This window comes from Astyanax mexicanus, chromosome 21 (assembly GCF_023375975.1).
Source record: "Astyanax mexicanus isolate ESR-SI-001 chromosome 21, AstMex3_surface, whole genome shotgun sequence".
NCBI classification, from domain to species: domain Eukaryota; kingdom Metazoa; phylum Chordata; class Actinopteri; order Characiformes; family Acestrorhamphidae; genus Astyanax; species Astyanax mexicanus.
Genome location: NC_064428.1, coordinates 21,849,142 through 21,873,003, shown reverse-complemented (window position 1 = coordinate 21,873,003; position 23,862 = coordinate 21,849,142). Strand labels below are relative to the sequence as shown.

The window sequence follows — 23,862 nt, the reverse complement described above, 5'->3', positions numbered from 1 at the left end:
CTGGACACCACCCATTAAAATGATTAAAAACCTCCAGCTTATTCCACCACTAACAAACCATCACTTCAGTCAGTTATTCAATACTGTGGGAGATTTTTCTCTCACACTTTCTCTTTCTCTTTCTCACACTATCTCTCTTTTTCTCTTGTCCCTTCAATCAATCTGCACGTGCCCTGGTCACTTCTTGTAACACTCGTAAGATAAAAGTTGCCAAAAAGGAAAGGATCTCTAGAGCATCGTCATAGAAGAACACATTCTGGTTCCTTTAACAACATTTTAAAACATTCACACATATAAATAATAGATCACCTAAAATAATGAGTTTCTTTGATTTTACTAAATTAAAAACCTCTGGAATATAATTAAGAGGAAGGTGGATGATCACAAGCCATCAAACCAAGCTGAACTGCTTGAATTTTTGCTCCAGGAGTAAAGGCATAAAGTTATCCAAAAGCAGTGTGTAAGACTGGTGGAGGAGAACATGCCAAGATGCATGAAAACTGGTTATTTCACCAAATATTGATTTCTGAACTCTTAAAATGTTTTCTTTGCATTATTTGAGGTCTGAAAGCTCTGCATCTTTTTTGTTATTTCAGCAATTTCTCATTTTCTGTAAATAAATGCTCTAAATTACTATATTTCTATTCAGAATTTGGGAAAAAATTTGTCTGTAGTTTATAGAATAAAACAACAATGTTAATTTTACTCAAACATAAACCTATAAATAACAAAATCAGAGAAACTGATTCAGAAACTGAAATGGATTTGTGAAGTGGAATGAAAATTATATGTTTTTTTTATTTGAATAAAATAAAAATCTGCAAAAAAGTGCAAAAGTATTTATCCCCTCTATATTAATACTTACTAGAGCCACCTTTCACTACAATTACAGCTGCAATTCTTTTGGCATATATCTCTATCAGCTTTGCTCATCTAGAGACTTTTAGAGAGACTTGTGCTCATTCTTCTTTGCAAAATAGCTCAAGCTCAGCCAGGTTGGATGAAGAGCGTCACTGAACAGAAATGTTCATGTCTTTCATGCCACAGAAGCTCAATGGGATTTAGGTCAGGACTTTGACTCAACCATTTTAACACATGATTATTTTTTTATCTAAACCATTCCACTGTAGCTCTGGCTTTATGTTTAGGGTCATTGTCTTGCTGGAAGGTAAATCTCATTTCCAGTCTCAAGTCTAAAAATGTCTTTAGCAGCCTCCAACAGGTTTTCTTCCAGGATTGCCCTGTATTATTTAGCTCCATCCATCTTCCTATCAACTCTGACCAGCTTCCCTGTCCCTGCTGAAGAAAAGCTTCCCTACAGCATGATCCTGCCACCACCATGTTTCACAGGGGGGGAGAGTAGTGTTATTTTTCTGCCACATAAAGTAAGTGCTTTGTCTGTCTGTTGAGTTCTTTGGTTGTTCCTTCATGATGCAGTTTTTTTCACTAGTGTTCTGTAACAAATCATTGAGGCCTTCACAGAACAGATGTATTTATTTATAATTAGACTAAAAGACTAAATCACAAACAACTGGACTCTAGTAACAAATTAAGTGACCTCTGAAGGCAATTGATTGCACTGGACTTTATTTAGGGGTTTCAGAGTAAAGATGGCTGAATACTTTTGCATGTAACACTTTTTTAAGATATTTTTTTATCAGATTAAAATGATAAAAAATATATTTGTAATTATTTTCATTCCACTGTACAATTATGTGCTACTTTGTGTTGGTCTATCACTTAAAACCCCCCAAAATTAGGTAAAATTAGGTGAGAATATGTGAGAACAATTCAAGGGGTATAAATGTTTTTTTTTAAGTCACTGTAATGTTTAGTGTCTACAGAACACCAATTAAAAATGGTTTACACCAATAAACATTAAGAGGCCTTTTTTTTTTTGAGTTTTTAAGGATTCAATAAATAACTGATGCCTGCCTGGCCTGTGTTGCAGACAAACCAATATCAAAATCAAGTTTTTTTTTTTTCATATTTTTTTTTGCTTTCCCAATAACAAAATGGTAATCTCGTCGCTCGATTCGCAGTAATGAAAAACGAAATGGGCGATTTTTCATTAAAGAATGAACAGTTAATATCCTGATATAAAAATTCGAAAGCAGCACTGGTCATGCTGTTACAGGCTGTGAACAATGAAATGAGAGAGCTTCATATACTGCCTCATTTGGAGTATGAAATATTGCTCTGAGATTTTGAGACATATAAAGGAAAGAGCGTCTTCGAGGAGAGATGTAAAAATAATAACTGTTCGTTAATGGAAAACAAATGGCTTTGAAAATGACATAAAAAAGACTTTAAGCCACCTGCGGTTTAAAGGATTAAGCATCCGTCTTTTGATTATCAACAGCAGCAAAGTCTAAAAAAAATTTTTTTAAGCTGTAATGTGTTTTTTATGATGAAAAGAGATGGTAATTTTGTTAAATTAACATTAACGGGTAACTAAACCTCCTGATTTTAGCTGACTCCACCTCAGCTCAAATTTGAAAAAGGCAAAAATATGGTAGGGTCACTGGGGCTGTGACCGAAATTGCTCCCTATTTACTAGTTAGGGCACTATTGAGTATGTCAGCCATTTTTCTTTGAGTGTCCGAATCATAAGGGGGATTCGAACGTGATTCTGAGGGCACTAAAAACTCCCATAATGCATTATTTTTTAAGTATTGTTTTTTTCTTTACTTAGTTGATTACTTCTTGCCACATTACTTAAATAGGACTATTCACTGTATTCCCACTCTACCTCTTCACACCTTTACAACTGATGCTCTCAAACACATTAAGAAGCAATACATTCAAATAAATAACTCTTGACGAGTTCAGCACAGCTGTTAACTGAAAGCTGAACATTCCAGGTGACTCTACCTACTGTCCTCAGTTTGTCCTTGGTATATTATATAGAATGCCACATGGCACAGCTCTACTTCCTATGACAAAAACAGGGAATTTAGTCAAATAAGAACATGCAGGTTTAAACAGTTAAACAAGTTTCCAAAGATGCAGGTTATGGACATGAGTTAAAAGCAGCACTTTATGGCCATTTACCAGCCAGATCACTTGGCCTCCACTTCTCCAACAGTTATGAGTTTTCAGTTATGAGTCGTTTAATGAAGTTTTGGTTTCATTAGAAAGTAGTAAGTTTAACAGCAGCAATAAAGCAGCAATAAAGCGGTAATTAAGTCAACAGTAAAATTTAAAAGAGCCCTGTGGTATCCATGAATACGTGGATTGCTGATAAAATGGTACAACTGATTCAACTTTGCAGCATTACAACCACAATGTGGCTCTTACCTTTAATAAACAAGAATTTAGTACTATTTTCCCAAATGTACTTAATTGTAAGTAAAGCGCAATTGACCGGTGCACTATAGATCTAAAAGTGGTCCAAAAGTCATGCTTTCTATATTGCACTGTGCTATAATCATTAGAGTGCATGCTGGTTAGTTATTTTACATATTCCACCTATGGTGATAACATGCACCATTAGAAGCTCATAAGTGCAAGGCGGCTGCAGGCTTTAGAGCCAGTTCCTGCAGTTTTCCTGGCCTGCAGAGCCTAATTCTTGTTGGGTAGATGCCCCTAGTAGAAAATAGAAATACTGTATATATATATATATATATATATATATATATATATATATATATATATGGTTGTTGTGTTACTTTTTATTTTAAAATAGTGATTTTAGTTTCTTGTAGCACATCAAAGCCTAAATCACTCCTCATGAGTCAAGATTGAAGATTTTTACTGTCACGTCACAGAGTACAGGTGTACATGTGAGTGAAAAACTTGGGTTCAGATTCCCACCAATGTGCAGAGAACAATATTTACAATCTCAAACAATTGTTATGGCAGCAGATCCAGTATCTGTGTCATTCAGGATATTGAAAGCACTCAGAAAAGTAAAAATTAATGGCTTTTTCAAAAATGGACACCATCGTAAGAAGTGCTTTCAGTAGAAAAAAATTCAAGCTCAGATGATAACTGATCAGTTTTCATCATATATGTATATGTTTCAGACGCATAATTTTTTCTTACAGCAGTAAATGCAATATGGAGTAACATGTTTAGGTTGTAAAATCACTTAATAATAAACAGACTTAGGGCTGGCAATGTTAAAATGTTAACGCACGCTGTTAATTTTGGAATCAATTCACTACTATTTTTTTAACGCAACTTAATTAAGGCACCAAGTTTGACCCCTACTCCTAGTACAGGGGTTGGACAATGAAACTGAAACACCTGGTTTTAGACCACAATAATTTATTGTCCTGACGGACAGTTCTGGTGGAAACAGGAGAGTTGAGGTGCACATTGAATTCTGCCGTGATTTGAGCAGCCGTGGTTTTATGTTTTTTGGATACAATCCGGGTTAGCACCCGAACATCCCTTTCAGACAGCTTCCTCTTACAGCGTCCACAGTTAATCCTGTTGGATGTGGTTGGTCCTTCTTGGTGGTATGCTGACATTACCCTGGATACCGTGGTTCTTGATGCATCACAAAGACTTGCTGTCTTGGTCACAGATGCACCAGCAAGACGTGCACCAACAATTTTGAACTCTTTTGAACTCTGGTATGTCACCCATAATGTTGTGTGCATTGCAATATTTTGAGCAAAACTGTGCTCTTACTCTGCTAATTGAACCTTCACACTCTGCTCTTACTGGTGCAATGTGCAGTTAATGAAGATTGGCCACCAGGCTGCTCCAATTTAGCCATGATGAAACCTCCCACACTAAAATGACAGGTGTTTCATTTTCAATGTCCAACCCCTGTATATGCTATTATTTTAATTGGCCCCACTAGCCTACATATAATTGCATTTTACATTACTTACATTCGTTGTTTTACTTACATTTAAGTATCCACTATAAAAATTTACGTCTGGAGTTAATCACAGAATTTTGATGTGATTAATTGGATTATTTTTTTAACGATTGACACCGCTAAACAGAAAACAGAAAAACGTGATTATTTTTGATTAAAAGTAATTCCACAAATGTTGTTCTAAGACACTATAGGGTGGGCTTTGACTCATATTAGCTCATTTGTTCCCCCCAATATCTAACCCACTCCTACGCCCTTGCACAGAACGAACGTCTTCATCCACTGCAAAAACCCAGCCGCAATTTTCTGATTTTTTTTCAGCCGTGCCGCCTGCACTACTGTCGAGAGCTTTTGAAGGAACGGCTGGAGACGGCGAGGAAGCATTAGCGCGGTCGGAGCGATGCTAAAAGTAGCAGCGGTGCCGTTGCCAGGGCTACGCTGAACTCGATGTGTTCGCTAAGAATAGGCCCTCTATTGAATGAAAACATGTCCTCCTGTATCCTCTCCACACTCGCTGTGTTTTTCCCCTGTAAGCTGTCCCCCCTGCTGAAGTGCACGTTCACATGTCTGTTCACTATTTTTAGCCCCCCCCAGCCCACCCCCTGAAAGCATAAACACACAACAGAGACTCTCTCACACAAACACACACACACTCACTCACTCATATATATATACACACAGACGACAGTTCCTGCCACACTTAGCCAGTCATGGCACAGAGACAGTGGCAGATTAAATCAACCTGAGGGCTGATCCGGCTGTCACAGTGATTACCTATTCTCTCTCTCTCTCTTTCTCTCTTCTCTCTCTCTCTCTCTCTCTCTCTCTCTCTCTCTCTCTCTCTCTCTCGCTCGCTGTCCTCTGCTTAATCACAGCTGCGACTGGCTCTCTCCTGCAGCTGCCTGCCAGAAGCTCAGATTGACTCCTGCCTCCTTCCTCCACATCAGTGACTCCATTCAGGTCTGTTCGGGGAAATTGTCGCTCCAGTGTGTGGAAAATGAACTCTGCACTTTTTTTCCCCACCCAACATTCCTTATTGGAAAGAAAGGGCATCAAAAAAACATCATAAGAAAAAGACTTGATGCTCTCCCCAATAGCTAATACCACCATTGTTCTCGTAAGCCAAACATTTCTGTATGATACAAAATTGTAAGACACCATTTTCGACGCTGATTTATTTTATTATGTCAAAAAAACACAGAGAAATCTTGTCATATTAAAGAACCATTAACCATTTGAGATGCAACATATGCACGCTCCCTCTAATTCGCAACATAGGTCAAAAATGACCTACATTCATTTTCTATGTAACTATACATATGGCTGAGTGGTTCTTTAATATACAACAATATACAATATACAAAAAATAAAAGACCACTTTAAAATGCAAAATTTCTTTGATTTTACCACATTGAAAACCTCTGGAATATAATTAAGAGGAAGATGGATGATCACAAGCCATCAAACCAAGCTGAACTGCTTGAACTTTTACTCCGGGAATGTAAAGCATAAAGTTATTCAAAAACAGTGTGTAAGACTGGTGGAGGAGAAAATGATGCCCAGATGCATGAAAACTGTGATTAAAAACCAAGGTTATTCCACCAAATATTGATTTCTGAACTCTTAAAACTTAATATGAATATCAACTTGTATTCTTTGCATTATTTAAAGTCTGAAAGCTCTGCATCTTTATTTTTATTTATTTTTTTTTTAGACGTTTCTCATTTTCTGCAAATAAACGCTCTAAATGACAATATTTTTATTTGGAATTTGGAAGAAATGTTGTTCAATGTTGCTCAATTTTACTCAAACCTATACCTATGAATAGAAAAATCAGACAAACTAATTCAGAAACTGAAGTGGTTTAAAATGCCCAAAGTAGATTAATAGACACAAGCGTCACAAATATACAAGTTTTCTGTCAAAATAAAATTATTTTACTTTCTACACATACACTATAAACTGCAAAACAAACACACACACACACACACACACACACACACACATTAAAACAAGCTGCAATTTGCTATAAACATTCTACTGTAGAAACCACTATAAAATAAAAAGTACTAAAAGTGCTTCATAAAAACATTTACGTAACCACAAAGGGTTCTTACAGCGAAGACACAAACCACATACATAATATATTGCACGCCCCGCAGTGTGACTATTGTGTATGCACCCACTGCAGCACTTAAACAATATACTGAGCAGCCCTAATTTTTATACACTACTCCTCCAAATATGACGAGAAAATATAAAACTGCGAACTTAGTCTACCACAAAGTGCGCTGAATTTCACAAGCTTTCAGCTCAGTTCCTCTCAATGGATTCTGGATTCTGGCACTCCCCTAGAAGCACAGCACTTGCTTGAGCCCACAAGGCCCACTGCAATGTTCACATTCACAGTCAATCTCAGGAGCTGTGCTAACCATTATTGTTATGGTTTCATCTTTAATTTGACTTTGATTCTGATGGTTTTTGAGTCTTTTTGGATTTTTTTCTTTTTGGAGTCTTCATCCACATTTCACACATCACAAATTGATGGCAACAGCTACTGAATGTGCTCCCATAACAGATCAGAACACAATGATTAGTCCATGTATATCCTAGTCCAATTTCCATAGCATCGTTTTTTAACACCCCTATTGTTCAATATGAAAGATTGGAGGCTTGTTCCTTTTTTATATAGGTCAATCACAATATCCAGTAGCATAGGTTTGAGTTTTGACCATTTTAAAAGGTAACTAAACCCCCTGATTTTAGCTGACTCCACCCCTTAGCTTAAATTTGAAAAATAGGAGGGGTGGTTTGGAAGGGGCACTGGGTGATGTATGGGTTTAGGGGCGGGGCATGAAGGAGAGCTGATTGGGCTGAGTTATCAGTGTGCCCCTGATAGCCGTGAGTCGCAGATAGTTAGACATCATCAGGGTGGTGGTATTATTGATATAAAAGTAATGAAAGTGTTTTTTAAAGGTTATTAAAGGTTTATAAAAAAATTAAGCAGGGCTGGTATGTTTCACAACTTCACACATTTTAAGGGACACATTTCAGCAATAATGAAGAAAAAATATGGTTCATAATTTAACATAGTCAAGTTTTTTTTTTTTCATGCACTAAAAAAGATTTGACTTTTTAGAATTCAAGTTACTTAAATAAGAGGTTTTTACAGACAGGCTTCACAGAGATCAAGAGCCAAACCCCAAGCAAGACTATAAATCTGTCACCCACACTTGACACATCACAAATTGATGAAGACAACTACTGTATGTGCTTCCAGAACTCTATGATTGGTCCAAGTAAATTCTAGTCCAATTCAGAAATGGTTTCCAGTTAGAGTAGTGCCAGACTGAATCCATGGAGACAAAAAAATCTAAGAGATTCAGGCAAATTTGAGACTGTTGTTGTTGTTGTGGTTTTACCAATGCTAATGCTGAGTTGTCCTTTTCAAAATGTGGTCCGTCAATGCCAAAACTGGCATTTGCTTCATTGCAGATCCTCAGCCGACTGACACTACATCACGAAAAAAAAAAATCGCCAGGCTTGAGCACAGCCAATAATGACTTGGCAAAATGGAAATATGGCAAAATGTTGGTGTGGGCTACAGTATAGGCCCGCGATGGAAGCAAAAACCGGGCCAGTGTTGATTCTACCACAAGCAAAGGACCACAATATGATTGTTTGTCAATATGCTTTCATGATGTCTCTCTTTCTCGTGAGGCGCTGGAGGCGTATTTATATTTTTATATTTCCTCCATAAGAAAATCAATATTCTGTTCACATCTGGTAGCTGAGATTAGCCTATCTGTCTTGATGGTCTCGGGAACTATGAGTCCGCCTCTGTCAGGTCCGTCGCGTCAATGTTCGCTCAGCGAGACGCTGAAAACGGAATAACAGGTGGCACCGTGTGCTGGCCCCTCTGCCCGCTAGCATAACTCACCTGCGGGAGGGAGCCAGCCTTCACGCCACTCTCCCCATAAAAAATAACCCTGAAGATAGCCAGCCCATGAGCTTCAAATTCCATCAAAGCTCGAGAAAAAAAAAACACAGCATTCAAACAATATCGACTCTGTGATGATTAGATGTGAGTTTAATTGTCCGATCCATCATCCTTAAATGTATTCCTTCAAAGCTCCTAAATATAAAATCTCCCAAAATATCATATTAAATCTAAAGAAAAACAGTAAAAAAACTCAATACAGATCATTTGTATTTCATTACCACGATTAGAAATGTTACATTTAACATGACCAGAACTAGGGCTGTACCCAATTTTGTACCCAAGATTTCATAATATTAACACAGTATTTTGCCCACAATAATGATGATACCACGATAGTGCGATTCTGTAATTCTGAGTATATAGAAAATAGGACAATTTTCTACGATAGTCAAAGACATCTGTGTTCCCAAAGAGGGTGAAATAAATTTTTTTGAGAATTTTATAGTCTTCATCCACTTCATTTCTTTCATCACAAATTGATGGCAACAACTGCAAAATGAGTGGTCCACGTAAATCCTTGTCCAATTCCCCCAGTATCTTTTTTTAACACCCCTACTTCTTAATGTGAAAGATTGGATTTTTGTTCCTTTTTCTTTTTTATAGGTCAATTTCAATATGAGGAGGAAGAGCCATCTACCCACCCAGAGAGATTGTGCTCACTCAGGGTCCCGCAGCTGGTGGCAAGCTGCATGACCGGGATTTGAACCGACAATCTCCTGATCATAGTGGCAGCGCTTAGCCCACTGAACCACTCGGAGCCCTCACAGAGAAACTTTACAGTGATCCAGATCTAACCCCCCAAGTCAGCAAGCCAAGAACTTAACAAGAAGGAAGGAAGAAACTTTATAAAGAACCAAGGTTTTAAAGGGAAAAACAACCTCAAACCAAATAAGATCAAAAGTTGGAAACAGTCACGAACGAATGGATAAATGTAATAAATATTAATGAGCCCCAAGTTGCTTTTTACATAATGATTGCAGCTCATTTAGCACTGCTTCTCATTCAGGTTTAGCTGAAGCAGCTCTGCTAGCTAGCTCTTTTGTTGCAGCACCGATAGCTGTAGTATAGAGTTACGTGCTGGCAACCTCGGGGGTGGATTTAGAGGACAAAACTGACACAAACTCTGGGACAGACTGCACACTTAAAGTAGGAACGTACTGCTAAAGCCCTGCTAACAAGAGCTGCCAGTGCTATAACTCAACTCAACTCATGTTTCCTTAATATCTGATGATGATACATCTTGATCATTTTATCATTTACTACTAAAAAAAGTTACATATTGGTCCTTTAACAAACCATTTAGGCTAGACTCTCTTTAAAAAAAAAAAGACAGTCAGCTATTTGGTGAATGGCTGGAGTTCAGCCCCTCCCCCTCCCCATCCTATAAAGACATGAACCCATGATGAAGCCAAACACAGCAGCCAGCCACTCCTTCAGCAGCTTGCTTATCTCCAGCACACTGTTTCATTTAAACCGAGCCTCACTCGCTCCACGCGTCCCTCTGTAAATATTTGACCGTTGATTACGCTCAGTAACGAATAATAGAAAAGAAGCGTGAAGAAGAAATAAAAGCAACTTGTTCCGTATCGTATCGGCGCAGAAACCTGCTGCACACTGAGCCGCTTCAGGGGGCTCCCGGCCCCCTACACCCCTCCTTCCCCCCCTCAACCAGCCTCTTTTATTCACCTACAGCACCTGCACTGCACACACACACACACACACACTGAAAGGTATGGATCTGCAGCTGTTTAGACACGGACGCTGTAACCTTGCACCGAAGACAACCTTCAAAAACTACAGTAGAACTACAGTCAAGGTAGTTTAGTATAGTGGTATAGTGTAGTAGAAAAGTACAGTATTTATAGTATAGTGTATTGTAGTGTAGTATAGTGTAGTAACATATGGTAGACTATAGTATAGTATTGTACAATGCATATAAGAGCTAATGAAACACACAATTGTGATGTTGCTGTTCATGTGTTGTTCAGAATCTCCTCAAATAGAATTTTTTGAGCTCTGGGGAGAAAATAAGAGACTTACAAAATTATAAGTTTCTTTTATTTTATCTAATTGAAAACCTCTGGAACATAATCAAGAGGAAGATGGATGATCAACTGCTTGAATTTCTGAGTAAAGGCATAAAGTTATCCAAAAGCAGTGTGTAAGACTGGTGGAGGAGAACATGCCAAGATGCATGAAAACTGTGATTAAAAACCAGGGTTATTCCACCAAATATTGATTTCTGAACTCTTAAAACTTTTCTTTGCATTATTTGAGGACTGAAAGTTCTGCACGTCTCATTTTCTGCAAATAAATGCTCTTAAAACGCGTAAAATAGATCACTCAGTGTGCCAATAATATACATCTCACTGTACGTTTTTGTTATTTATTGTATGTTTAAGCACCTTAAGGATTGCTGCTCAATTTCAGTGTGCGCTGTGCAATGACAATAAAGGTATCTTATCTTAAATAAGAAAAAATATATTTATACACATTTAGGGCTGGGCGATATGGAAAAAAATCTTATTACGATATAGTTTTTCATATCAGCCGATATCGATATGTATCACGATATAAATCAAATCACTTTCTGTTACACTTAAAGGTTTCTATTTTTACTCAGAAGTGACAGAATAAGGGAGTTATGGACAAAATCACTAGCAGGCTCAGAGCCTTGTGGACAGACACTAGGATGTTAACATCTTGCCAGGTGGGTACAGCTTTTAAATTAATTTTAAAAAGGGGACAAATATATAAACTAAAAAATATGTAAGACCCTTTACATTATATGTCTGTTTAATTTAAATTGCAATAACACTTTATTTATTTTTATAAAATTATATTTAATCAAAAGATCATTCCCCTCCCTGAATGCAGGCAACTACATAAAGCAAAATACAAGAGTATATCACAGTGTTCATTTTGACAGGTGATTTTGATACAGTCTTAGTCTTTTCACTAAAATGTATAATAGTTTTAGTTACATTTTAGTCTATCGGATATTATTAGTTTTAGTCAGATTTCAGTCTAGTTTAATTTTGGTCATATAAAAAGTATGTATTACATATGTTTTACTGTTTTTCTATTTTCTATTTGTTGTAATTTTAGATAATTTACTGCTTATGTTTTTTTTTAAATAAGAGCCTTTAGTTTTTTTTACATTTAAATTAAGCTAACATTTAAATATTTTTAAAAAAGTGGCCTATAATGGAGGTGGGAGGAATAAAGTCAAGTTTCTGAAATGATCCACTTCTACTGCAGTACAGATTTATACTAACATTACTGGCTTTCAGTAGACTAGACTTACATTACTTAAGTGTATTTAAAACTCCAGTTCAGTAACAGCAATGTTTAGCTCAGTTCAAATACAGCTAGACAGATTATATAATCTTCTGTATTTAGTAAAATATCCAGCATAACAGACTCTCTATCTGTTAAAAACTATAAAACACAAAGACAGAGGAGAATGCTGCCCTCAGGGTTTTCTAACAGAAACAGTGAGAGTTAGGAAAAAAGATGGAAAGTGCTTCCTTTCTGTGTGTTTATATACTAACCCCTCACTCGTGCTGAAGTTAACCTTAATTTACACGAAACGTGGATTAACACGGCTAACGTGCGTTACCCATTAGTTTATTAGAATGTAAAAAGCAGTGAAAGCATCTTAGCTAATGATGACAGATTGCACAGATCCCTTTTACACCTAAACATCGCTAACTTTAAACTGGAGACAAGCTAATCTAACTAGCAGCAAACAGAGCAGCGTTTACCTGCCTTCAGAAATCTGAACAAGCTCACCTCTCTAAATATCTTGGAGACGCATGCCTCATATTTAAAAGGTGAGTTTTCCAGTGTAGCGCCGCTGAATAGTATAAATGAAGTTTATCCAGTAAATGGGAGAGAAGGAGCCGCTATGTGAGGAGTTCAGAGTGGAGGGGCTCGGGGGGTGGGGCGGAGGGGGATGGTGGAGAGGGGAGGGGAGGGGTTGTACTGGGCTGAGCAGCAGTTCAGCGTGCTGCCTGGTCTCGTGCTGCGCCTTTTCACAACGCTACTTAAACGGGAAATAGAAAATTTAGTTTATCGAATTTCTCGCCCCGACTTATCGCGATATATAGTTTCCTCGATAACTATCGATATCGTTTTATCGCCCAGCACTATACACATTATAGTATAGTGTAGTATAAAATAATGTAGTATAGTATTGCATGGGCATTGCTATCCTTTTAAATGAGATTTTTTAATTAAAGCAGATAACAGAGAATGCAGCTGTGGGAGGGATGTTTGATAAAATATGTAAAAATGTGCACCAACTGTTTTATTTTCTTCTGATACGTCCCACTCACGCCTCCTGAGAACTCTCTTGAATTTCATTTAAAGGTTTTTAAAAAGAGAAGGACGGTGTGGTTGGGTTTGTTGGGTGCTCATCACCCATAAATCTCTGATCCTAGAATCAGACCTGTGATATAGTATAGTATAGTATAGTATAGTATAGTATAGTATAGCGTAGCATAGCAAGTGTCCATGCAGGACAAGCCCAAATGTTTCATTGTATGGTTTGGACCGTATAGTATAGTATAGTATAGTATAGTATAGTATAGTACAGTACAGTAAAGTGTAGTATAGTATAGTATAGTATAGTAAAGTATAGTATAGTATAGTATAGTACAGTGAAGTGCAGTACAAGCCCAAATGTTTCATTGTATGGTATGGGTCATATAGTATATCATAGTATAGTATAATATAGTATATGATGTATAGTATAGTATAGTATAGTATAGTATAGTATAGTATAGTATAGTATAGTATAGTACAATATAGCATAGTATAGTACAGTACGGTAAAGTGCAGTACAAGCCCAAATGTTTCAATATAGGTATGGAACATATAGTATAGTATAGTATAGTATAGTACAGTACAGTACAGTATAGTATAGTATAGTATACTACAATATAACATAGTACAGTACAGTACAGTGCAGTACAAGCCCAGATGTTTCATTGTATGGTATGGGTCATATAGTATATCATAGTATAGTATATGTATAGTATGATATAGTATAGTATAGTATAGTATAGTATAGTATAGTATAGTATATGGTGTATAGTATAGCTTTGTATAGTATAGTACAATGAAGTGCATGACAAGCTCAAATGTTTCAATATAGGTATGGATCATATAGTATAGTATAATATAGTATAGTATTAGTATAGTGTACTATAGTACGATATAGCATAGTATAATACAGTACAGTGAAGTGCAGTACAAGCCCAAATGTTTAATTGTATGGTATGGACTGTATAGTATAGTATAGTATAGTATAGTATAGTACAGTACAGTGAAGTGCAGTACAAGCCCAAATGTTTAATTGTATGGTATGGACTGTATAGTATAGTATAGTATAGTATAGTATAGTATAGTATAGTATAATATAATATAGTATAGTATAGTATAGTATAGTATAGTATAGTACAGTACAGTGAAGTGCAGTACAAGCCCAAATGTTTAATTGTATGGTATGGGTCATATAGTATATCATAGAACAGTATATGTATATTATAATATAGCATAGTATAGTATATGATATATAATATAGTATAGTATACAATGTATAATATAGTATAGTATGTACAGTATAGTTATAGTATAGTATAGTATAGTATATTATGGTAGTGTACATCCCTTCTAAAAACAATGCATTTAGCTACTTTAAGTTGTGCCCAGAAGTTGTCACTGAAGACACATACAGCATCTCTGTATTCCTGTACAGAAGTATTGCCAGTAGAATAGGAGGATCATATAGGGCAGATAAAGATTAAGTTAATGTTGCCAAATATTCCATATGCCAAGTATTAAGCTGTGGAGTAATGGGACTGTGTTCTCTGTTGTGGAGTTGTGGATGAGTTTTAGGTCTTGAGGTCATCCAACATCCTGACCTCACTAACACACAATCAAACACTCACAGCAATGCTCCAACACCTAGTTGAAAGGATCATACTAAATACATTATATAATTGTCTTTTTTAGTCCTATAAATATAGTCTTTAGTGGCAAGTCAAACTTCCAGTACTTTCAGTGACTTTAGCTTAAAATGGAGCTTTAATGAACTGAAGGAACTGATTATTTAGATCAGGTGTGTTAAGAGCAGGGCAGTGAGCCTAAAGGATCAGGTTGACAAACAACAATTGTCATTTGATGAAAGCTTGGTTGACCTAATTTTGGTTATCCCAAGATGACAGGGGGACAGGGAATTCTTGAACACATTTAAAAAGCCTAGCTTCATATATATTGTTTTTTTATGAAAATAGCTAAAATAATAATAATTAATAAAAATATTTAAATAAAAAATATATTATTTAACCGTTTAAAAGAGGTATTTAGCTGTGGACATGCAGTTATTGGGTGCAAAAAACACATAAAAAGAAAACTGGATAAAATAAACAAAAGGTCATTCAAGTGAATGTATGCATTCCTTTATATTTGTAATAATGTGTTAATTCACAGTTGTGAAAATGTGGTGCTATACAGTGTTTGTACAAAATTGGAACATCTACAGCTCTGAAAAAAACAAGAGACCACTTAAAAAAGTATGAGTTTCTTTGATTTTACCAAATTGAAAACCTCTGGAATATAATCAAGAGATGAAGATGAATGATCACACACTACTTGAATTTTTGCACAGTTTTTACAAAGTTATCCAAAAGCAGGGTGTAAGACTAGTGGAGGAGAACATGAACATGAAAACTGTGATTAAAAACAGGGTTATTCCACCAAATATTGATTTCTGAACTCTTAAAACTTGAATATGAACTGAACTTGTTTTCTTTGCATTATTTGAGGTTTGAATGCTCTGCATCTTTTTTGCTATTTCAGTCATTTCTCATTTTCTGCAAATAAATGCTCTAAATGACAATATTTTGATTTGGAATTTGGGAGAAATGTTGTCTGTAATTTAGTGAAATAAAACAAAAATGTTCAATTTATTCAATATATTTACCTATAAATAGCAAAATTAGAGAAATTGATTCAGAAACTGAAGTGGTCTTTTAATTTTTTTAGAGTTGTATGCTGTGGACATAAAACGCATGTTATATCGATATGGATCCATGTACAGCATTACATTATATAAATGTTTATATCTCACCTAGTTTACAAAATACTGATATTCACATATTGTTTAGCCCTATCTATGAGTCAATTTGCCATTACTGAAACAACTGTGCAGTTCTGGAATCATCTGAAAGAACATCTAACAACAAGTGTTTGGAGAGCGCGCGCCCTGTCCATGGTGCTGAACCTGACAGCTCAAAACACCACCCTAATAGATCAGAACAGACCATCTACCATATGAACGCAGCAGCTGAACAGACTCATGCTTCATTTCTGGATGAGGATATTGCTCCACAACGGCACAAACATCTCCTTTAGAATTTAAGCTTGATGCATCGACCCGAGCGGCGCCGCATCAGTGAACAACAAAGGAAGCGGCGCTCTGATATGAAAATGCACTTTTTTGTGTGTGTGCGTAAAACACATTTCAACGAAACTGCCAACAGTTACCATGACGACACGGGTGGAAGACCCAACTCCTCAGCTATCACAGAATGTTCACGAAACGTTGTGTTTTGGTTTCCTTTTGGTTGTTTTGTGGCACGTTCAGACAATGTTGTTCTACTTTTGTTAGAGAATAGTCTAACAAATTACCTAAGAAAGAACCTTATCTTAAAGTTTTCTTTAGGATTTATTTCTCATATGTGAAAAAAGAAACTAACGTTCCACTAACGTCCCTGGATTTTTTCTCATGATACAGTAAGAGAAAAAAATAAAACTGTAGAACAAATATTTGAGTTTACTAAACATTTCTATGTTCAATTTAAGGGTTAGTGCAAGGTACTCCTAAAGTATCAACAATTTTATGCTTACAGGAACGTTTAGGGGAACGTTCCTAAAATTATAGTGCACAAGTAAACGGGAATGTTCTATTTCTTACTATTTCTTCTGTCAAGCAGTATATTAAACTTCCCCCGAAGGAACCAAAAATTAACCAAAAGCAATCCATTCCCAGAACGTTCTGAAAACTTTAAAACCTAAAAGTACTGTAATGAATTTATGAGAACTACCAAAGAAAGTTAGCTCAAAATTGTCTGCAGATTTTTATTTCTCATGTGTATAAGGAAACTTTCCAGTCACGTTATTTTTTCTCATGATTCAGTTAGAGAGAAAAAAAAATCACTTTACATTTTACAGGTTACTGCAAGTTTACCTCAAAGGGCTCAATCGTTTGAAGAGTACAGGAACGTAAAGGTAATGTTTCTAAAATTATAATCAAACGGGATCTTTTTTTTATTTCTGTAAAGCTATAAATTAAACTTTTCCTTGAGAACCAAAGGTCAACATAAAATAATCCATTAGCACGTGTGTTACCGTTTCAGAATTCAAAAACTAACGTTCCCACAACGTTCTGTAACAATCCGAAATGAACAATTAGCTATAAACGTATCTTTTAAGTTAGTTAGTTTCAGTTTCACCAGCCCCTACCTTGCACTCCTCCATGCACGTCCTTACTGAGTAGGCATCCGTTACGTATCGCTCCGTCATGAGCTCAAACTCCTCGTATTTTTCCTGCGCGTGCACGTCGTAGCTCTGGTACGCCTGCACGCACGTGCTGCAGCGGTCCAAGTCGCCGGCGCGCATGGCGTCCACGCTGCAGTTCAGGAGGTCCGGCCTCGACCTGCCCTCCAGCAGATCCATGAGGGAGTACGAGTCGCAGAAGGAGAGGCGCAGGCGGGCCGCGAGCGCGCTCCACTCGCCCTCTCCACCTTCAGCTCCACCTTCAGCTCCAACTCTAGCTCCGGCTCCGACTAGAGCTCCCCAAAGACCCTTGCACAGGTGGTCGGCGTCCACGAAAGTGAGGCAGTTCTCAGTGGAGCAGTTCGCTATAAAAATAACATCTTCGTTACTCCTGAGGCTGCAGGGCTCGTGGCCCGTTCCTGTTCCCGTTCCCATCCCCGATCCCGTCTCCGTTCCCGTTCCAGAGTCCATGATGTCCGTTCCCAAGCTTGCGCACGCCGGCCCCAGGCGCTCAGAGAGCAGCCCGGTGAGGAAGAGGAAAGAGGCCAGTGACCGGCGCCATCGCCATCGCCAGGCCCTCTGACAGTCGGTGGAAATCGGCTGCGCGTCGTTGTTGTCCTCCTCCTCCTCGCTGTCGTTGTTGTTACTGTCGTTATTGTCCTTATTGGAGCTGGAGCTCCGACCGCGTGCGCAGCAGCACCACCACCACCACCAGTACCAGCAGCACCAGTACCAGCACCAGCGCCAGCAGCGCGTGCACGGGTTGGAGCCGTCGTCGTCTCGCTGCCGATGATCCTGTCGAGCCTCGCGAGCGCCGCTGGTCATATTTCGGGCGCGCACGGCGGCACCACCAGCAGCAGCAGCTGCAGCAGCAGCACGGGCCGACTCCACCGTGGGGGCTCCTCCGCCACCGACGCCGCTATGGTCATCGACGTGTTGGTCCGCCGCTGCCGGTACCCCTGCCTCTGCCGCTGCTTCTACCCCGCGTCGTGTTCCCCCCCACCGCTGAGGAGTCCTGCTGCTGCTGCTGCTGCTGCCGCCGCTGGTGGTGATGCTGATGCTGCTGATGATGTTGGTGGTGCTGATGCTGGCACTGATGCTGGTGCTCGAGCGATTCCAAGCGAGCGGTGGGTTTTACAGCGCGCATCCTCGACCCCCCGTGCCCGCGAGCCGCCGCGACTCTACCAACAGAAAGAAGCAGGCGCGAGGCTGCGGCGACATGGCTGGCTCTTCTCTTCTCCCACCCCCCCACCCTATCCTTCCCTTATCCCCCCACCTCCTCCTCCTCCACCACCTCCGCGCGCGTGCCACCCCGGCGTCCGGTCCCGTCCTGTCCCAGCACGGTCCGTCTTGTCTTCTAGCAGCGCGTCCGCTCTTCTCGTCCTTCTTTGCGCGCGCACGCCGTCCCCGCTTCCCCCTCCGCCGCCGCCGCTGCTGCCGCCGCCACACGCTCGAGCCTCCGCCGCCGCTCCTCCTGCTGCTGCTGCTGCTGCCGGTTCCGGGGTTTCTGCTCACGAGCGCAGGGACTGCTTTCAGCGCGCCGATTCTTTACGCTGGGCTCTGTTCTCTCCACATCAGCAGCCACAGTCATCTTGCTCTACTGTTGGGTTGCCGCCATGTTCGTCTTGAAAGCGCTTTATTGAGAGCAGCAGCGTTTGCGTCATCCCGGCCGCTTTGAGGGATCTGCCCCGGCGCGCCAGATTCAACCCGGGGTGAGCCGATACATATCGATACCGGCGGAACGATACCCGAACAGAATGCACAGGTCAACGTCGGCTAAATACATGAACTGTGCACAGAAAAAAAAAAAAGAAAAAATATCTATCCTACCACTTTGCCGACTACGCTTTAGGCTAAAAAAATACAGCCAGGCTCCTTGTTTTACATTTTTGTTACTGTAAAAAAAAGAGTAAATAATCACTGTCTCCTACAGTTTTAAAGTTCAAAGTCAACAAAAAACCCACTCCATTTACTATAAAACTGAACTGATGTTTTATTCTTCTTTTTTATTGCTTTATTTGGATCCTCATTATATCTATCTGCAAACAAAACAGACACAACATATCATACATAACAAATAACAAACAATACATCATAATTACAATGGTCAGTGTAACGTTTATCAGTTGAATTTTTCCGACCCTTTGAGGCTAAATTTGACAATAGAGACAATAGAAAATTGGGTGTTAACTTCATTATTAAATGTTTACATTTGACATATTAAAGATAAATTTGGGTTTTCAAATATTTTTTCAAGTTTTTTATTTCTGCTCCTCAAGATCAAATTTACATGAAAAAAGAAAAGTTTTCTGATATTACAATTGTTTTTTTTTCTGGAATTCAGATCCTAATCCGGCAGAAATTAAAAAGAAGAAAATCAATTTTTGTGTGTGCAAAAATTAAAATACAAAAAATTAAGATCTATTTTTATTTTTTTTATTCATATTGTGAGAGACAGAAATGAAACACTAGATTAAAAGTAGCCTCAAACAGCCAGAAAGGTAAACAGATAAACATTATACTGACCATTCACATAGTCATATATGTGCAGAAATCATTGTAATTTGTAGGCTTTCAGAAACTGCAAGGCAGACTAGTATTCCATGAAGAAGCACTCTGACTGAATCCAGTGATTTCAGAATAATAGTCAAAAACAATATTTACAATGCAATACCTAGTTATATTAATACAATTTCACAAAGACAGAAAACATTACACTCGAAACTATAATTACACATCAATATTTACTTAATAAAACATGCTAGACTTATATTGATTGGCAGTGTGTGTGTGTTTCCCTTTGAAAACAAGCCACAATTAAAAATATCAGCTCTACTCATTGGTGGGAATGCTTTTTTGAAAGCTTTTAATAAGTGCTTTCAACAGGTTGCCCATTCAAAAAAACAGTAGCATAGCAACATGATTGAGCTCATGAATATGAGGAAATCAGCAACAATAGCGGTCTATGTGGAGAAAGCCTCATTTAGCAGTGTTTATTTTGGTTGAAGTCAAAGCATGTCAAACTAATTCAGTTGTTCAAATGAATGTAATGTGCCCCGCACTGACAGACAGACAGCCCCTGAATACTGACAAATATTTAGATGTTCACTTCTCTCCCTGGTTAATACAACCTGTATCAGCAAAATCTCAACACCTCCAGTGACAGATTACATACAGTGTGGATATAATGTATTTAGGGGCCCTAAATGCTGTAAAAACTACAAAAATACATACTGTAATTGAATTTAACACTCATCTTTCACAAATATTAAGAGCCCCATATTTAAGTGAAGGATTGTTGAGTTTTTTGCTGATTAGAACTGAGCAGTTGATACCCAGCAATATTTGCATTTCCATTTTTCAAGATTTACTCTGAACTAAAATGTTGTTACAAAAATAAAGAAACGTTATCTTTGTGAGATAACCGCTGCTCCATCCCTGACATCAGAACCTATGCACTGTTTTATTTTAAAGGGGCTGAAGACACTTTCTGCATGTTCAGCAATAAATAATATTAATTTCACCTTTACGCATGCATATTATTGTCACAGGAGCCAAACACAGGACAGAAAAGTGCGGATACGATATAGATAATTTATTAAATATTTATCAAATTAACAAAATGGCAGCATAAATAAACAACATACCAGAGTGTGCAGCCAAAAAGGTCATACACAGGTAATCCAAAACAGAGTAATAGGGCAAGACAAAAGGATGGTAAATACACAGAAATAGGTCAGAGCCAAAAAAAGCTAACAAACAAACTAAAGAGCAGTCAAAAATACAAAAAGCATTGGCAACAAAAGTGTCAAAACACAAAATACGTTCAATACCAGGCAAGGAGTGAGTGAAAGTGAATGCTATTTATAGTGCAGAGTCCAGGTGTGTGCAATCAGTAGGAGGGCGAACTGGAACACCCATGAGTCACGTGATCCGGCATGTCCAGAGAGTTGAGTGCAGGTGTGTCATAGGAATTGGAGTTTGTTTCAGAAGCATTCAGAAGCTGACGAACAGTGACAGGACTGATACATTTTTGCATGATTTTTTTTTTGTATTTCCACTTGGGTCTTGACTGTACCTATAAACACTCCAACATTGCAAAAAAAAAACATCCATCCATTTTCTGTGAATCAGTTGAAAGAGTTAGGTATCAAGAATCATATGCTTTTAAGAGTAGTTTAAATAGCTACCTTTATTGTGATGTCACAATAAGAAAACATGCATAGAAACACCCTTGCACCACCCCTCATCCGTCAACCGCCACCAGAGCTCCACTCACTAGCTCAGCAATTTCAGTTATTTTGGTTCAGAATCTCAGACAGTGCACAAGCAGGATTAGCCAGCAGACTTCTTCTGACGGAGGGATCTATAGCTATCTAACCACTGTCTGTGGGAAGTCAGCAGTTGAGGGGTGTGTACGTAAACACTTTTACACAATGAGTGGTTTAACATGCTGTGAACGCTCAGCATAAACATTGCATAGCCAGTGACATCTTGTTTGCATAAAAGTGACAGAGCCCTCAAATGGCTTATTCTGAAAAAGACTGAAACTGACTAGAATAAGGCTGTGATTAATTATGTACGTGATTTTGTGCAAAGAACTTCATGAACTTGTTTTGTACAGTATGGCCCATAGACCTGTTCTAACTTATATCTATAAAAATGTAATTAAATGGTATAATATGTCTCCTTTAATGTTAATGGTAATATTGTCTCCATACTTTGCTGAGGTAAATGTCAGCTCTCCACCCTTTCATGGTAAGATATTAAAACAGAACAGGGTCACCATGAACAATTGAAAATATCTGCAACTGTAGGTTAACTATGTCTTATTTAAATGGCAATATAAAAGTGAAAATATATACAAAAATATATGAAAATATATAAAAGTGATAATACATAGTATAATACAAGCAATCCAGCATGGCATGGTAATAGCCAAGAAGACAATTTTATTGGTCTGGAATAAAGAAACTGCACCCAAATATAAAACGTGGCTTACTGAATAATTTAGTACACTCCATATGGAGAAAATCAGATATGAATGAAAGGGGGAAATTTGCTAAATTTGGTCAAATTTGGAACCCCTTCCGATGTATGTAGTTGACAAGACCAACCTATAAGAACCAACCAAGGTAGCTTGGATGCAAATGCGTTTAAAACCAGGAATAAATCACAAGGCAAAAGTGGTAGTCAAGGACAGGCAAGGATATTAAAAACAGAAATACCAAACACTGAAGGAAATCACTCGATAAGTCACTAGTGTGGCAATGTCTCACAATTAAACTAAGCAAGTGACCAGGTATATATATAAATAGTCCATGTAATCAGCTGATGGCCCACAGGTGTGTGGAAGGGGTGGAGTCAGCTATTAGTACTCTGGAGAAGAAAGTGTGCTGCTTCCTAAAAATATATAGTGATTAAGCTGGAAAAATATAATTTTTTGATGTAATCTGAAGTCTTATTATTATGAAGAATAGCCAAAACAATAGGCGCTGTATTCTAAAAAAAAAAGGTCCTTTGCTACTTGTCCTCCACACGTCTTGAGAAATGGCGTGTCAAGCTGAGCTGTGCTTGAATCTGAGTAAGCTGTTAATGTGAATCGGGGTTTGACCATCGATATCAGGTACAGAGGGGCTGGTTTATTTTTGGTTTTGTAGGCCAGCGTCAGGGTTCTGAATCTGATGCAAGCAGCTAGGATGAAGCCGGTGAGGTACATGACTGAATTTTTGGGGGATTATTGAAGAAGAAGTTGTATCATTTCATTCTGGATCAGACCTGCAGTTCTAAGAATGAACAGCAGTTCAGTCAAGCTGGGGTTGAATTTCAATTGATGAGTTGCCAGTCATGATTATATGTAGGGGTTCTTGAGACCTGGGTGTCTGAGGAAGGGGAAAAATGGAGAAGATGAATGTTGTTAGCACACACTCTAAAAAATAGAATCTTGGGTAAAAAAAAAAATCAGTGCAACAGTTTGCAATAGACTTTCTGAGTTGTGTCAACTTTTAGGAGAATTACATTGATCCAAAAAAAGTATTTAAAGTATGGTGAATTTTTGGTGAGTTTTTATTTAGAGTAGAAAGCGTTTTTTAAATAGAATGAGTTTTTTAACTGTCACCGTCAACAGATTTTTTTTACGTTAACTGCACAAAAAGATCTGATTTTTTCATGGCTGTTTGAATGTGCCAAATTCTGTTTTTTCAAATCAGATTTGAGCCACTTCCTTATGTGCTCCTAAATCGGATACAAATCTGATCGATGGACATGAGTCATGAATGTGAAGTGTCAAATGAAACGGAATTCATTTGTCTTTTTGTTTTTACGCATTAGCATTAGCGCTACGTGCTTTTCTCTCGTACCTTTTGTAGCTATAGCTACAAAAACAGCAAAAGCAAACCACCTGGCCTTTTTTCACCTTCTTGACCTGAGCATGTACTTCAGACCAGCTGTTTCCTGT

The 23,862-nt window shown here is 38.1% G+C and overlaps 1 protein-coding gene across 1 annotated transcript in view; it reads right to left on the bottom strand.

The window, feature by feature from the left end:
• Positions 1-18,625, bottom strand: part of nalf1a (NALCN channel auxiliary factor 1a) — a 98,851-nt gene extending 80,226 nt beyond the window's left edge. Inside the window, exon 1 of the mRNA XM_007228706.3 lies at positions 17,373-18,625. Within this exon, the coding sequence (XP_007228768.3) occupies positions 17,373-18,230 (858 nt within the window). The 5' untranslated portion in view covers positions 18,231-18,625. The remainder of the gene's footprint in view (positions 1-17,372) is intronic.
• Positions 18,626-23,862: the final 5,237 nt, after the last annotated feature.